At 41.4% G+C, this 13,972-nt stretch overlaps 1 protein-coding gene across 3 annotated transcripts in view; it reads left to right on the top strand.

Moving 5' to 3' along the window:
* Window positions 1-8,298, top strand: part of LOC141913896 (transcription factor 12-like) — a 78,160-nt gene extending 69,862 nt beyond the window's left edge. For 2 of the 3 annotated variants that reach the window (XM_074805085.1, XM_074805084.1), the window contains exons 10-18: window positions 2,017-2,163; window positions 2,561-2,664; window positions 2,756-2,845; window positions 3,170-3,295; window positions 5,076-5,159; window positions 5,964-6,163; window positions 6,993-7,118; window positions 7,624-7,681; window positions 8,161-8,298. In XM_074805085.1, coding sequence (XP_074661186.1) covers window positions 2,017-2,163; window positions 2,561-2,664; window positions 2,756-2,845; window positions 3,170-3,295; window positions 5,076-5,159; window positions 5,964-6,163; window positions 6,993-7,118; window positions 7,624-7,681; window positions 8,161-8,167 — 942 coding nt within the window. In that variant the 3' untranslated portion in view covers window positions 8,168-8,298. Of the gene's footprint in view, window positions 1-2,016; window positions 2,164-2,560; window positions 2,665-2,755; window positions 2,846-3,169; window positions 3,296-5,075; window positions 5,160-5,963; window positions 6,164-6,426; window positions 6,573-6,992; window positions 7,119-7,623; window positions 7,682-8,160 lie in introns of all 3 variants that reach the window. The other variant, XM_074805083.1, reaches the window with a different exon arrangement.
* Window positions 8,299-13,972: the final 5,674 nt, after the last annotated feature.

Here is a 13,972-nt window from a genome sequence, read left to right as displayed (position 1 = left end):
ATTTTAGTTTCGAGAATCAGTTTCGTCCGATTCGCCGCGAATCGAATCGTTGAGAATCGCTACGATGTGGTGTACGCAGTGGGGATACAATAACGCCGGTTACCCGATGCAGGACGTCGGAGGTCTGCAGGGTTATAACTACATGATGCCACCAGGTGGCGCCGGCGTCATGGACGCGCCGTATAACCTGTCGACACATTCCAACAACAACAACAATAACGGGCCCGCGTCGTTGTCGCCGTCGACGACGCCCAATCTAACGAACGGTTACACGAATTTAACGAACGGTAACGCGTTCACGTATCAGCATCTGAACGGTCATCCTCACCATCCTCATCAGCAGCAGCATCATCATCATCATCCGGTCAGTTCGCCGGCGGCTTACTACACAACCGGACAGCTTTACGGATCGAACGCCTCGTGGTATTCTTCGCCCTCGGTATGTGTTACGATTACGTGAAAAGTGTGCGTAGATTCTCTCCGGGAATTCTCGATTCGGTCGGTTGGGTAGAGATCTTGTCGGGGAATCCTCATCTGGTTGGGTAAAGGTCTTCCCCGGGAATCCTCAAATCATTTGGACAAGGTCCGACCCACAGGATTCCTCATTCAGTCCTGTGAAGATCTTCCCCGCTGGAATCCTCCATGTGGCCAGGTGAAGATCTCATAATATCCTCGATTCTGCCAGGTGAATGTCTTTCACGGGGATCCTCAATTCGGTCAGCTTAGGATCTCCCCCACAGGATTCCTCGTCCGGCCCCGGGTGAAGATTAGCCCTGTTCTTTAGCAGGGCCTATAAATCAGGTTGAGAATGTAACAGACAGTACTAGCGATGATGTTGAAGGCCCTGCTATAGTGTATTGTAGATGAGAAGGAGCAGAGCGAATTAGAACCTCTGTATTTGTACAAGTGTTATTAGTTAAAGAGTTCACGAGCGGTAGTGATGATATATTACTATAAAAACAATACACCGTTTAGAATGCGCGGCCGCGGGTATCCTTCAGTTTTAAAACTGTAAATTTGGGAGCTAGTTTCAAAACATTGTTGAAAGTTTTTATTGTAAATGTCGGATGCCAGTTTAGTGGAACGGATAGGTATCATGCTTTTGAACTTGTAAGGGTTTAAGAAAAAATTATTAGTTATCAATTCAATGACTGATGTTCTTGCCAATGTATGATAGACTGTCTACCCAGCTTTAGACATAGATATTCAACATGTTAGTAGTAGCCAGCCTTCATTAGGCGAGGGGGTTACCGGTCAGGGAGTTATAGGATTGTTTACTCATCAGAGTTTTCCTGGAAGCCCACGGGTTCTCCTCCTACTGGAAGCCTCTCAGAGGATTATGTCAGTTTTACCTTTGAATGCTGATGATGATGATAAGTCACTGGTGATAAGCAGTAACACATGTGTTTCGATTTAGTAGTCTTACCCTCAACTCTGAACGTGAGTGTGTGTGCATGTTCTATTTAGGGTTCTTACACACACACAGTGTAGTAGGAACTAGTTATCAATTCAATAACCGATGTTCTCGCCTATTGCCTATATGTTATTGTCTAATGAAATCAGCGATTAACCTATAATCAAAACTGCAGTAGACTCAGCTCAAGTCAGATGTATTGAAACTGTAGAAATGTGTCCGATTTGAGTGATATCGGAGTTTGATGTTTTGTATTCAATAAATAGTATTCCAAAAAATATCCCAACAAACATGAGTTGAGTTGAACAGTTGAGTCTACTGTATATTTGCTTTTTCTAAAGCGACATGTATGTGTTCATAGACAGTTCTTTTAAACATGGTTTCAATTCCGATGATGATATGCTGAGCAAAAGAATGTCCCTGAAAATAATCTTCCATCCTCTCCACATGAAAAGGGAGGCCAGAAAATCTTCTTCCTTGTAACTGAAGTAACTTTCTAGTTGTCTATCATCACTCGATTCCTCTGCGTTTATGTTTTTGTTTTTTTCGAAATTTTAACCGCTCGTTTTGATAATCGTTTTCTATTTTCGTTGTCGTTTCAGCCGAATAGTGCTCATCACCTTCCCCCTGACGAGCGGGCGCGGGCGTCAGGAGCCGGTCTAGACCACGTCGATGGCGGGTACATGCCGCCGTCGAGTACGGCCGATAAACATACCGAACAAACCACTGATGGTAGCATTAAGGTACATGTACGTATTTCATACCAGTCGAGAGAAGTCGATCCCGAGTAGAAAACCTTAGCTAACGTGTGATGAGTTTTAACTATGCCCAGGGTCTCGGTGTTCTCAACAACGGGCCACTCCTTTCAATTTTACATCGACACCTCTGAAAATCATCCACCCCTTATAGAATATCTGCTGCTCTTACCAGAAATAGATTTCACCAAAATGGGGCTTTAATTTTCCGTACTTTTTCGGGTATTGAAGGCCTTGCTACTTCAGCAGCCTAGATGTCATACTCCATGATTCCAGCCCCTTTAGAATACCAGCAAAAAATGCATTTGGGTTATAACTGAGTTCACCATTGTTCGATTACGATATATTTTTGATAGTTCCGATTATCTTACGTTCCCCGTTTCATTTGCAGGTCGAAAAAATAGAAAATCATCGCGACGACAACAAGTCGGAAAAAGATGAGAAACCACTTCCAAAAACTCCTTCAACTCCTTCCAATGGTTCGAAACGACCGAGGTTTGTATCAATTCGTAATACGTCTTCGTTCGTTTCATTTGACTCAATCGGAACGTGTTTTCATTGTCTACGCGCGTTTCTTACTTTGCAGGAAAAAGTTTCAAAACACTGAGAACTCCAGCTCAAAGTTTGACGAGGTTTGCCCGACGTCACTAGGAGAAAATTTGCAGCAGATGTTCAGGTAGTTATTTGACAGTTGTGTGGGTCTGATTTGACTGCCCCAGTTGCACAGTTGGGTGGGCTTAATTTGACTCGGGATCCAGTTCCACAGTTGTGTGGGTTTAATTTGACTCTGGATCCAGTTCCTGAGTTGTGGGTATAATTTGACTCTGGATCCAGTTCCTAAGTTGTGTGGGTTTAATTTGACTCTGGATCCAGTTCATAAGTTGTGCGGGTTTAATTTGTCTCTGGATCCAGTTCCACTGTCTTGTCAGTTTTGTTTGAGAAATCTCTGTTGCAGTTTATCGTGAAAATGTATTGAATTAATTTTTTCGTATCATTTCAGGGACGCGGACTCGCTATCAAACCATTCTAGGTCTGTAACCCTAGCAACTCTAAGTCGCGCGTGCAGGTCTGCAATTAACACTATGTGCTCTTCGGAGCCAATGTCGGATAACGAAAATCCTGATGGGTAACTAGACCAAAAAACAAATGAATAAGATACAAAATCATGTTACTGTGATGTGGCACAACGAGAATGCATTTCAGACATTCAAAGAATGTTTCATAATTCGGGGGACCTAAAATGTTTTCGTTTAACTTGAGGGGCAATTAGACCCGGAATTAACTTCGCGTAGAACTTGATTGGTAATCCATCTATTTCGAGATCTCCGAAAAATGGGTTTACTTAACAATTTATTTCGAAGGGTTTGGATGAATTTTACGTAATTTTAGAAACTAAGATTGAAAACAAAAAATATACTTAGGGGTTAACGATATTAGATTGTGTAAAAAGAAATTCTAACAAATTTCATTTTGGGTTTACAATCTCCGGGTCTGAATTAGGGGTGGCTTTCGAAGTTGAACTTGTTCGGGCATGTTTGGTGTACGAGATATTCAAAATTCGGGGAAATAACTAAAAAGATGTCTTTGTTTGATTTGCACCATTGTGAAGCTGACACAAATTGTTACTGAAAAAAAATGCCGTAATCGTTGATGATTAAATGAATGTTGTGAATGTAAATTTAAACTATAGCAATGATTAATGCGTCAATTCTGGATATATTTAGATGATTTTGAGAATATTCTCTGATTCTTCGTGATTCAGGCGAATTGGCCTATGCTGTATACCGAGCGAATAAGACTGAATCCAGGGAATCGGAAATAAAACCTGAAAAAAAAATTTAATTAATACCTGCCTTCTTTTCCAAGCCACAATCCCTGATTTTAGCGCGTTAGTGTTGATTTCGATAAGGGGACTTACTCCTTAGTTGATTACGAAAGGGGAGAGAAAAAATGAAAATTGCAGACTTGCGAGAGTGACTTTTTTGAAAGCAACTTGATTTATTACTCGGTATTTGTTTTGACTGGTGAATGAGAATCTAATCACAGCTAATTAATCTTAAACATCGATCCTAGAAATCATATGAACACCAAACTTTGCGCTCTACAGAGTAGAGCGTAGTAGACTTGAAATTCAGAAACATGTCCACCCTGTTTATTGGACAGAAATATCGATATATTGAGATGCAACTTGAAATTAAGAACTACAACGGATCGATGTTTGGATAGCGAAATTACTAAAGTAGATTTTTGTAGTGGTGGGAATCGGAAACAACTCTGCATGAATATAGAATTCTATAAATGAAACCTCTTCGATCTTTAGCCCCCGTTCTCTCCCTCCCTCCCTGCCTCTCTCTTATACATTTCTATTAAACTTTTCTCCTCTCTGGGTTGTAGTTTTTGCTTTATTCATTGCCTCCGCGCGTCTGCGGAGGTGGGATTTCTTTTTACGGCGGTGTACAGCGATATTTCAAAAAATCCCTTCACCATTAATCGAGGCGAAAGGTCTAAATTGTGGTTTTGAACTAACTTTATAAAAATATCCAGGACGCGAATGGTTTCACAAAAAAGCTGTCAAAAAAGATTTTCCTCTGCGGAAATCCTACTAATTTTTTTTTTTTAATTTCAATATTTTTGTATCCGGTTTTATATCTGGTTTTATAGATTTTGATATTTTGCAAACGCTGAAAATTTGATAAGCATGAACTTAATTTATAAATTGAAGAAGATATTTTTCGAAAGGTTTTTTGTGAAACTGGTAGTGGAACTGGCACAACTTGTTTGTCATTATAAATCGAATACGAATCTATCTATTGTATATCAGCAGTTGATAAAGTGCGTCGATGAAATGTTGTTTGCGTTTGAGCGACGATGAATTCATGTTTTCGTCTTTTCGATTATTTATTCAGAACGGAACCCGACGAGGACGAATCTCCCGAAACGAAGGCCGAACGCGAGAGATTACGACGCCAGGCGAATAACGCCCGTGAAAGGTAAGCACTCGCGCCCACTCTCTCTCTCGTCGTACCTTTCATCCCGAATTCACGATCTTCCCGCCAGCTCTATCCACGCGTAGCACATTCGCGCGCAAAAATTTTATTTCTCGTAAAATCACAATCGATCACAAATTCTATCGAAATTCGTCCTTTTCAAACGATGTTTTGTTTATGTCACGACTTTCTCTGCTCTTCATTCGTGGTTTGTGTCTTTTCCGTTTTTGATTCTCGGCGAAATTTCTAAATCTCAAAATCATTAAGTGAAAAAAAATCTAATCGAATCAAATCCTACGCAAAATAACTCGCCTTATTTCTTGTCGGTCCATTTCGTTACATCGGGGGTCATAGAATACGTTATCTGGTTTAAATTTGTAAATTCTATTTTTTTCTGGATAATCAGTCTTAACTCAATGAGGTTCTTTTATTCGTAATGTTGTGGCTAGAGGTAATTTTTGGGCGTAATGAGTATCAAATTGATTAGTATGCGCAAACACAGTCAGAAACTTGTTTTTCTGCTCAGCATACAACGGGCTGTAGATGCAGTTTTCACTGACACACACTTGAACAATTCAAAAATGAAAAAATGAAACAGGCGCTTCACAAATCTACTGATTAACATGCAAGTTATGCCTGGTTACATGCTAATTTGATAATTAAGGGATGAGGGGTAATAATCTGGGGGTTTGATTTTGAAGGGTTTTTAACCGGGTGGGGGCCGGGACCGGGACCCCGTAGGTTGACAATAATTGGGGAGCACAACGATATTAATTAAACATCATGAATACGTTTTATACACTGCAGAATTCGCGGTCGTGACATAAACAACGCATTAAAGGAACTAGGTCAAATGATAGCCTTACATACGCCCGGCGGGGCCGTCGCCATAGCAACATCGTCGCCGCGGCAACAACCGCATCAGCAACAGGCGCAGCCGTTGACGAAACTGCAAATACTGCAGCAGGCGGTCGCCGTGATTACGCAACTCGAGAATCAAGTTCGAGGTACGTATCTACGACGACTGCTGCGGAGGACGTCTGCGCGCGTCGGGTGTTGCTAGGCGACGAGAACCACCGCTCATATCGGCTACGAATAGTTGAGAAAAAAAAAACCGGGGAAAAACGAAATTTCGCACGGTTTTCGATCGACGGAACGGTATTTTCAAATATTCCTCAATCCTGACGCGTGGATAGAGCCGGGCAGCAACACTCGATCAGCGACGGCGTCTAACCGTTTATGTGTTTTTCGATGTTTGTATCGTTTTCAGGATTCGCGTGCGCGATATTAACGAGTCGTTCAAAGAACTCGGGCACATGGTGACGATTCACACGGGCAGCACGCAGCCGCTGACTAAACTAATGATACTGCAACAAGCCGTCAATATTATCACTCAATTAGAGCAACAAGTGAGAGGTATGTTCCGGTCGGATAAGGTCGGCAACGACGAGACGTGTGGAGAGCGTCCGTAGACGAGTGACTGTCTATTCGATTCGAGTGTGAAGAAAACTGGCTCTTGGAACTGAGCCAAAACATCAATCCTCCTATGTTCTCTACCTATTTGTAAAAGTTGTTCAGGGCGGCCACTGACCTGCAAAACCTGGAAAACGCAGTCAGAAAAATCAGGGAAAGCTCAGGGAACTATGATTATAGTACCTCGTCAATTCGGGGTTCATAGGTTACAATTTGTTTGTCAGTGGTAATGGCTCACTTTTTGGCTTCTTTCTGGGTTTCCCTTTTGAAAGTTGGTTTCAGAGCTAGCGTCATCCTCCCAGCCATGTAGTAACATTGTCGAGAAACGTGAATTAACGATTTTCGATCTTCTTTTTTCTGCAGAGCGAAATCTAAACCCGAAAGCAGCTTGTTTAAAACGTCGGGAGGAAGAGAAGTCAGAAGAATTGCCGGGACGACAGCCGCAGTCGATGAACCCGGATGAATTAGCTCAACACGCTGCCATGGCCGGTATGTTATAGAACAGAGCGATAAATAACTTTCCTAAAAACGAGAGCAACGCTGACGACCGAGTCAGAATTCTCTTGCATGCCGGACTAAGCTACGCAGTGCTGTTTTCGACTCTTAACCCTTTCAATGCATCTACAGGGTTAAAGAGTTTTTGGAAGTTAAGCGAAAATGAATCTATCTCTAATTCTTGGTGAGTTGAATCTCGCAGAACTGTGTAGTTGTGTCCTCCCAGAGTGGAATTGGTCGACGCATAGCATTTATGAGCGACAGGTGAACGAAATTTAGAGAAGTCGTTTGCATGAAATAATAATTCATTAGGAAGTCACAAGAGGGCGCAGTCCTTCAACCCGATAACGGTTTTAGTCGCACCATTTGAATGTCAGATTTGCTCTAGGGATGTGATAGAGGCACGAGAGTTTGATGTAGCTGTAATGTGTAGTTATTTAGTTGCATGTCGAGTTTAACACTAATCGCCTGTTTTTTTCTGCTATTGATCTCTCCGTAGGTTACGATCGGCATTTATTGCATCCTGAATACGATCACCCAGATGTCTATCACGAGAGGTAGGTTAACTATCGTGCGACTTAGGTCGTTGATGGCTTCGGTAGACTCAGCCACTTACCTCCCTCGTCGGGGCTTTGACCCTGATTATATCACTAGACTCGGCCACATTCCTCCCTACCAGAGATCTGAACCTGATGCGTCGCGAGACTCTGCCACGTTCCTCGCAGGGATTAAAACCTGATGGCATCGTGAGATTACACCACGTTCCTCCCTTGCAGAGATCTGAACCTGGTGGCATCACAAGGCTTAGCCACATTCCTCCCTCGCCGGGAATTGAATCTGATGGGCCTATGCCACCACATGTCTTAATTCGTATAGCTAGACTGTAGAGAGAAATGAATGAACTAATGCATCAGTTTTGAATTTAGTTTGTTTTTAACCGCATGGTTTCGCACGTTACTTACCTTCATCAGACGAATTCATTGATTTTTAATGTCATCGCGATCTTCACACGTTTTCTCTCCGTTACTCTTTACAGCCAGTAACAGACGACTCGGAGGCGTAACGCGTCAGATGATGTCTCAATCGATCGACTATCTTCCGGCGGCTGGAATGCCGATGGACATGAGCTCGACCGAGATGCATCCCGGCAATAACGGCGGCGGCCAGACGCCCGGTGGTGGAGACCACCAGTTACCCGTCCACCATCATCACCACCACGCCGATCAGATGTCGATGCACCATACGCAGCACCACCATCACCATCAACCGCCTCATCACCACGCCGAACACTTATCGATGCTCGGTTTGGCGCCGGTTCCACAGCAGCAGCAGCACGGCGCTGGTGACGTAAACGCCAGTGGTATGATGGTGCAGCAGCAGCAGCAGCAGCAGTTAACGAACTCCCCGGGAAGCATCGCCGTCGAACAGACTAATCAGTGATGAAAATAAACTGCGTTCGCGTGAGTCGCATTTTTGGGGGCGAAAAATGTCGGTCGGTAGTTCCGGGATTCGACGATAAATGCCGCGTTTTGAGCTGCATTTTCTGCGGCGTTCAATGGCGTTGGCACGTCGTATTGCGATGGCGGCACCGTTGTACGGGATATTCTACGCGCGTTCAGAGAAAGAGACTCGAGAAACTCCGAGATGACGACCACAATGTGCGCTACACGGCATCGTTGGTCGCCGCGCGTTATCGTCGCATCGGAAGAATTGTGTAAATATATACATATATATATAAATATATATAAATACGAACAGAACCAAAGACTAAAACCGCGGGAAGTCGGACCTCGGCTCGATGACACCTGTGACTCAAAAACGTTTTTAATTTCAAGAATTCTCATTTGTACAAAAAAGATATAGAAAGAAAATGGTTTTAAGCATATAAATATATAAATATATCTATATAGATATATATATATATATATATAGATATAAGACGGGCGTATGGGAAACACGTACATTTTTACTACTAAGAAAACCTCCTGTATTTTTCTCCTCTCCCCCGAGAATCATATCATCATCGTTCGCTCATATCGAGCGCGCTTCATTCTGTGTCATCGAGAAAAATGCAGACGAATATCATATTTTTGTGTTGTATTTTGTTTTTTCCTGAATATATTTCGGGGGCACACGTTTGCACCGGTTCAGTCCGGATCTGTTTAGTTCATTCGGCGCATATCATTCATTCATTCTCATTAATCGGTGAACGCTGGTTGACGATCCAAGATTTTTTGTTTTCGTCTCGTTCGGTCAACGCTCGCGAGATACGAGATAGCTTAAGCCAGTTGCCAAGCGATGTGCCAGTTGCCTGTGCGAGATATCTCGCTAGTTCCAGTGCCACGCCAGTTGCCGCTACGAGATGTTTCGTACATCTCGCGCGGTCGTCACTAGTAAATCTAAGAACTTCTTTAAAAAACGAAATGCTCAATAATATCATGATCCTCTTCGTAGTTGGCAGAGAGCAACACTTTTCACTCGATGGAAAACTGATTATTTTTCGTGCCGACCCAGTTGACAACCTATTACTGTTTACTCTTTTTTTTTTGTAGAAAGCACTTCTTTTATTGCATTTAATGATATATAGATTATAGATTGATAATGAATGGAAATTTTTTTGCTAAGAAAGATAATTAGTTAATGTATATTGTATTAATTTATTTATTTATATTCATGTCGATATTATGTCAGGGGGTTGGGTAGGGGGAGCCACTTGTTTATCTTATCACCCGCAGCTAGGTTTTGGGTTGGAAATCGGCGCGAACTTTCGAGAATTTTTTCGCAAATTTGAAATGTTGGTCTCTAGCGAAAGTAATGAAAACTTGAAATTAAGCCTAACTATTGAAATATCGGATAGTGTACTAAAGTTGCGGGTGATAGGTGTGAAATTGAAGTGGTTCCCCCGTACGAAAAAAAAACGCTTTCATTGTTGTTCTTCCATATTTGATATACTATACAAGAAGTGCTGAGTATAAGTGTTAAAGACCGATCTGTTATATTGTGTTATGGCCAAAAAAGATGATGATGATGATGATGACTTTGATGGTTTATTCTTAGAGAGAGGTACAAGAGATAGCGCTTGTATACAGTGGATGTATGTTTTACAGTCGAAAGGGTTGAAAACAGCGCGTGGGGCAATCTCGTGGAATCACTAGAGGAATATCCTGTTACCGCAGGCATATGAACTGTTAACCTATTTTGTTTCATCCAGTAAGACCATATCCGCAGTTCCTTAGAACCTGGGGGCCAGTAACATAGTTGCGATTTAAGTGCGAAAGCGTTCTTGAATCTTCCAAACTGGTTTGAAGTTGCTCGGTCGGTTTTAGAACTAAGATGGTCTAAGACCGAGTCTCAAATCGAAGCCATTCAGCGACTGGCACCTTGTCTATCGAACTAAATTCATTGATTCGAGACCAGTCCTATATATGAGATTTTACGGTCAGTTTTGGTTGCTGTTGTAGCACGTGGACAAGGTGTTCAAATAAGATGCGCGTCGCTTTCTGAATTTCGACTGTAACGCACCATCCCACTGCGTCTGCTGTTGCTGTATTCGAATTTTGTGGGTTATAAGCGCGCGTGTGCTCGTATGTGCACTATATGAGTTCGTTAGTATTAATTTGTTAGTTCAATGTCTTCCACTGATTTTCGTATGCGGAAAAGAACCTCGTTGAAATCAACTCTCGGGTAGGGGGTAGGGCGGGGAAGCGCGAATATAGATCTGTTTATCAGTCGCTACGCTCATTAGCATATCATTTGCATATATCGCTATAATATTATCATTATTATTATTATGAGCCCCATCATTGTTTCACACACACACACACATATCTGTGCATAATATATCTACATGATAACGCGATAAAGTTATCGTATAAGAAATTATCATTGATGGTGATCGGCCAGTCGACACCGCGTTAAGAGGTCGGACGGATATTTATTTTTTCAAAATAGTAGACTATCATTGGTCGATTTAAACGCTTCGTTTGCATATCACATCAACTCCGGCGGTCGCGATATCGAAGCCAGAATTTTTCGTGTTCGCCTACTCGACGGTGTGGACGCTCGTTTTGTAGGTTTCTACGCGAGGAGAAAAGTTGTCGTATTTTCATTGGGAGGGGGGACTTTATTTTGCGCGCGATTACGAAATAGTTGTTCATAGATTTTATCAAAACGCGGACTGTAAATTTTTCACACTACACACGTGCATGCGAAGAAAAAAAATACCTATAGATTTATAAAATATTATTATTATTAATTATTGATGATTATGATTATTATTATTATTATTATTCGCGTTATCATTATTGACAAACGAATAATGGGATGAAAGTGGATTTTTTTTTGTAATTGTATAGAATTTTTTTGAACGCGCGGCGCACGATGCCCTTCCCTCGGTCACTCTCGTCACGTTTACATATCGTTTTTATTTGATCGATTAAGAGAGAGAGAGAGAGGGAGCATTTTTCGCGTCAGGCGTTTACTACTGTTATTAGCATCATAAGTCGCGCGCGGCAAACGTGCTGCCACCTATCGGTATGGTGGAGGAATTTATTACTATTGACTGTACTAAAGACGATGTGAAAATAATATATATTTTTCAGCTGCCCGAATTACTCGATTCAAACTGATGAAATAAATATGATATAAACGACCGATTCGGTCACAATATCGCCGTCATACGAAGATCGTTCGTATTACGGCCACTAGGGGGCGTCATATTTCATCATCAGGGTAGTTTCAATGTTAAGTTTGTTATGATTTTTTTTTTCTTGTCAAATGAAACTCAATTTAGCGATGAAAATTGGCAATATTTTCGAATATGTCACTGTATTAAATAATGATAATGATTTTGTTCAGCAGTACAAGTATATTGATGATTGAAATCATTATCATTTGAAATTTGAAATCTCATTTTTCGCCGACGTATTGAAAATTTTTGTTAATTTTTTTTCTCACATTTGAAACACCAGTCGGCTGGATTGTAAAGATCTGATACGACGGTTTCTCCCCACGTTGTTATTTTACGTGGTGTACTGTTTAAGGCCCGTATCGCTGCACTGCCCACCCAAAATCTTCAACCATGTTTCTTTCGAGGGCTCGGGTTTTCGCATTAGTTTTGAGTTAACTCGCAAGGTGGAACCCCGTTTATTACGATGATTTCCAGAATGTCCCAACTAAGATATTTACACATGTTTCAATCAAGATTTGGATAATACGAAACCCTTTTAATATGACAAGTTCAGCTACGTCTACGTATTAACGAGGTTCCTCAGTGTATTACTGAAGCTGGTGTTGTAATGTGGTTCCCGTAGTATTGATAGTATTAACACGTGTTCGAAAATCTTTTTATTCGTACCAAAATTTAAATATTGTCAAAGAATTTGCCAAAAGCATTGTCGAATATATGCCGATAGAGTTGGTGCATGCGGTACGGGGCTGACCTCATTAAACTGCCAACCCCTCTACTGAGACCAACAACAACAACAGTAATATTTTTGCACTCATATTTCCTCCTCCTAATCATTGATTGTGTCTGTTGTTTTTTTTCCTTTTGTAAATAGAAACCTGGCATTTATTATTCTGTCATTGTGTAATGTACAGTACATTGTACGTGCCATTCTTAAGATAAATAAACAACAATCATCCATTATACATCGACGGTTTTATTTGTTCATTTTTGTTCTATATTCGAGTGATCTTTCGGACGTATTTGTATATGACGTTCTGGATGGACATCTTGCTTGCCGCAGGAACCCTGTCGGTCGTGATGACGTGCTATATTCGTTGATCGTTCGGTCGTCTTTTCGCGAAGGTATAGATTTTCTTGGTATAAGGTTTTAGAAAAAGAGTTTGTGTGTCTAGACATTACTTTCGAAAATACATACATGGTAACCCCCACATTTCGTAAGCGTATGGTGCTACCTGCATTGAGGATTATCACAAAATGGTCCAATGCACTCGGTACGTCCAAGTGCATTAGACTCTAATACCAATCGAATTCGCGTCTGTGAGGATAGGTCATCGTTCTGGGATTATCGATAGAAATAGATGACCTGTCGGCCCCACACATTCCAACGACACGAGCGGCTTCCTTTGGTCTAATAATTCTATATAGACCGGTATGAATCAATACGAAAATGTAACCCAAATTCAAAGGTGAAATAGGAATATTCAATAGAAGATCGATTTTATATCTAATGCTTACTAGAAGTAGTGGTCATTTCATACATGGAAAGACAGTCCATCAGCAGAGGACATACTCAGCGCGGAGCCGGGCTTCTTCAGCGGGCCAAGGATAAGACTCGCGTCACACACGGACCAAGGATATGGAGAGACTCACCTCACATGGATAAAAGATCACGAGGACATAGTTTTTTAGCATCAAGTAAGTGATACATGTATACTGTATATTTTGTGTAGCAGACTCAGTATGCTTGGAAAAATAGGTGTCTGATTGAGATGATAATGTTTAAGAGAGACGTTTACAACTCTTCGTAATCCATGTACAGTTTAGTTATAAGTCCTTCATTATCATGCCAGCGCTGGGACCCGTTTAAAAACATAGATAACAAAATGATTGGATTTGGGATATATTTTGACAAATATATATTTCCGTGACCAAAACTGATCGCTGCTATTAAAAAAATGACGTTAGATCGGACTTCTAGAATATATGTTTTAACAACTTTTGCCAAATTTGTTGCAACGCCATATTTTTCATGGTCTCAATAGAGGCATTACAAATGACTTTGCTGTGTATAACAAATCGTCACCAGATTATGTTATTAGGGGGATTTGTGTTGTGGCCTAGCCCTGCGGCATGTCTTCCTAGGGTAGATTTGATGCTA

Source organism: Tubulanus polymorphus, chromosome 12 (assembly GCF_964204645.1).
Source record: "Tubulanus polymorphus chromosome 12, tnTubPoly1.2, whole genome shotgun sequence".
In the NCBI taxonomy this organism is placed as follows: domain Eukaryota; kingdom Metazoa; phylum Nemertea; class Palaeonemertea; order Tubulaniformes; family Tubulanidae; genus Tubulanus; species Tubulanus polymorphus.
Note: the sequence above shows the minus strand (reverse complement) of the source record. Positions and strands in the feature narration are given on the sequence as shown.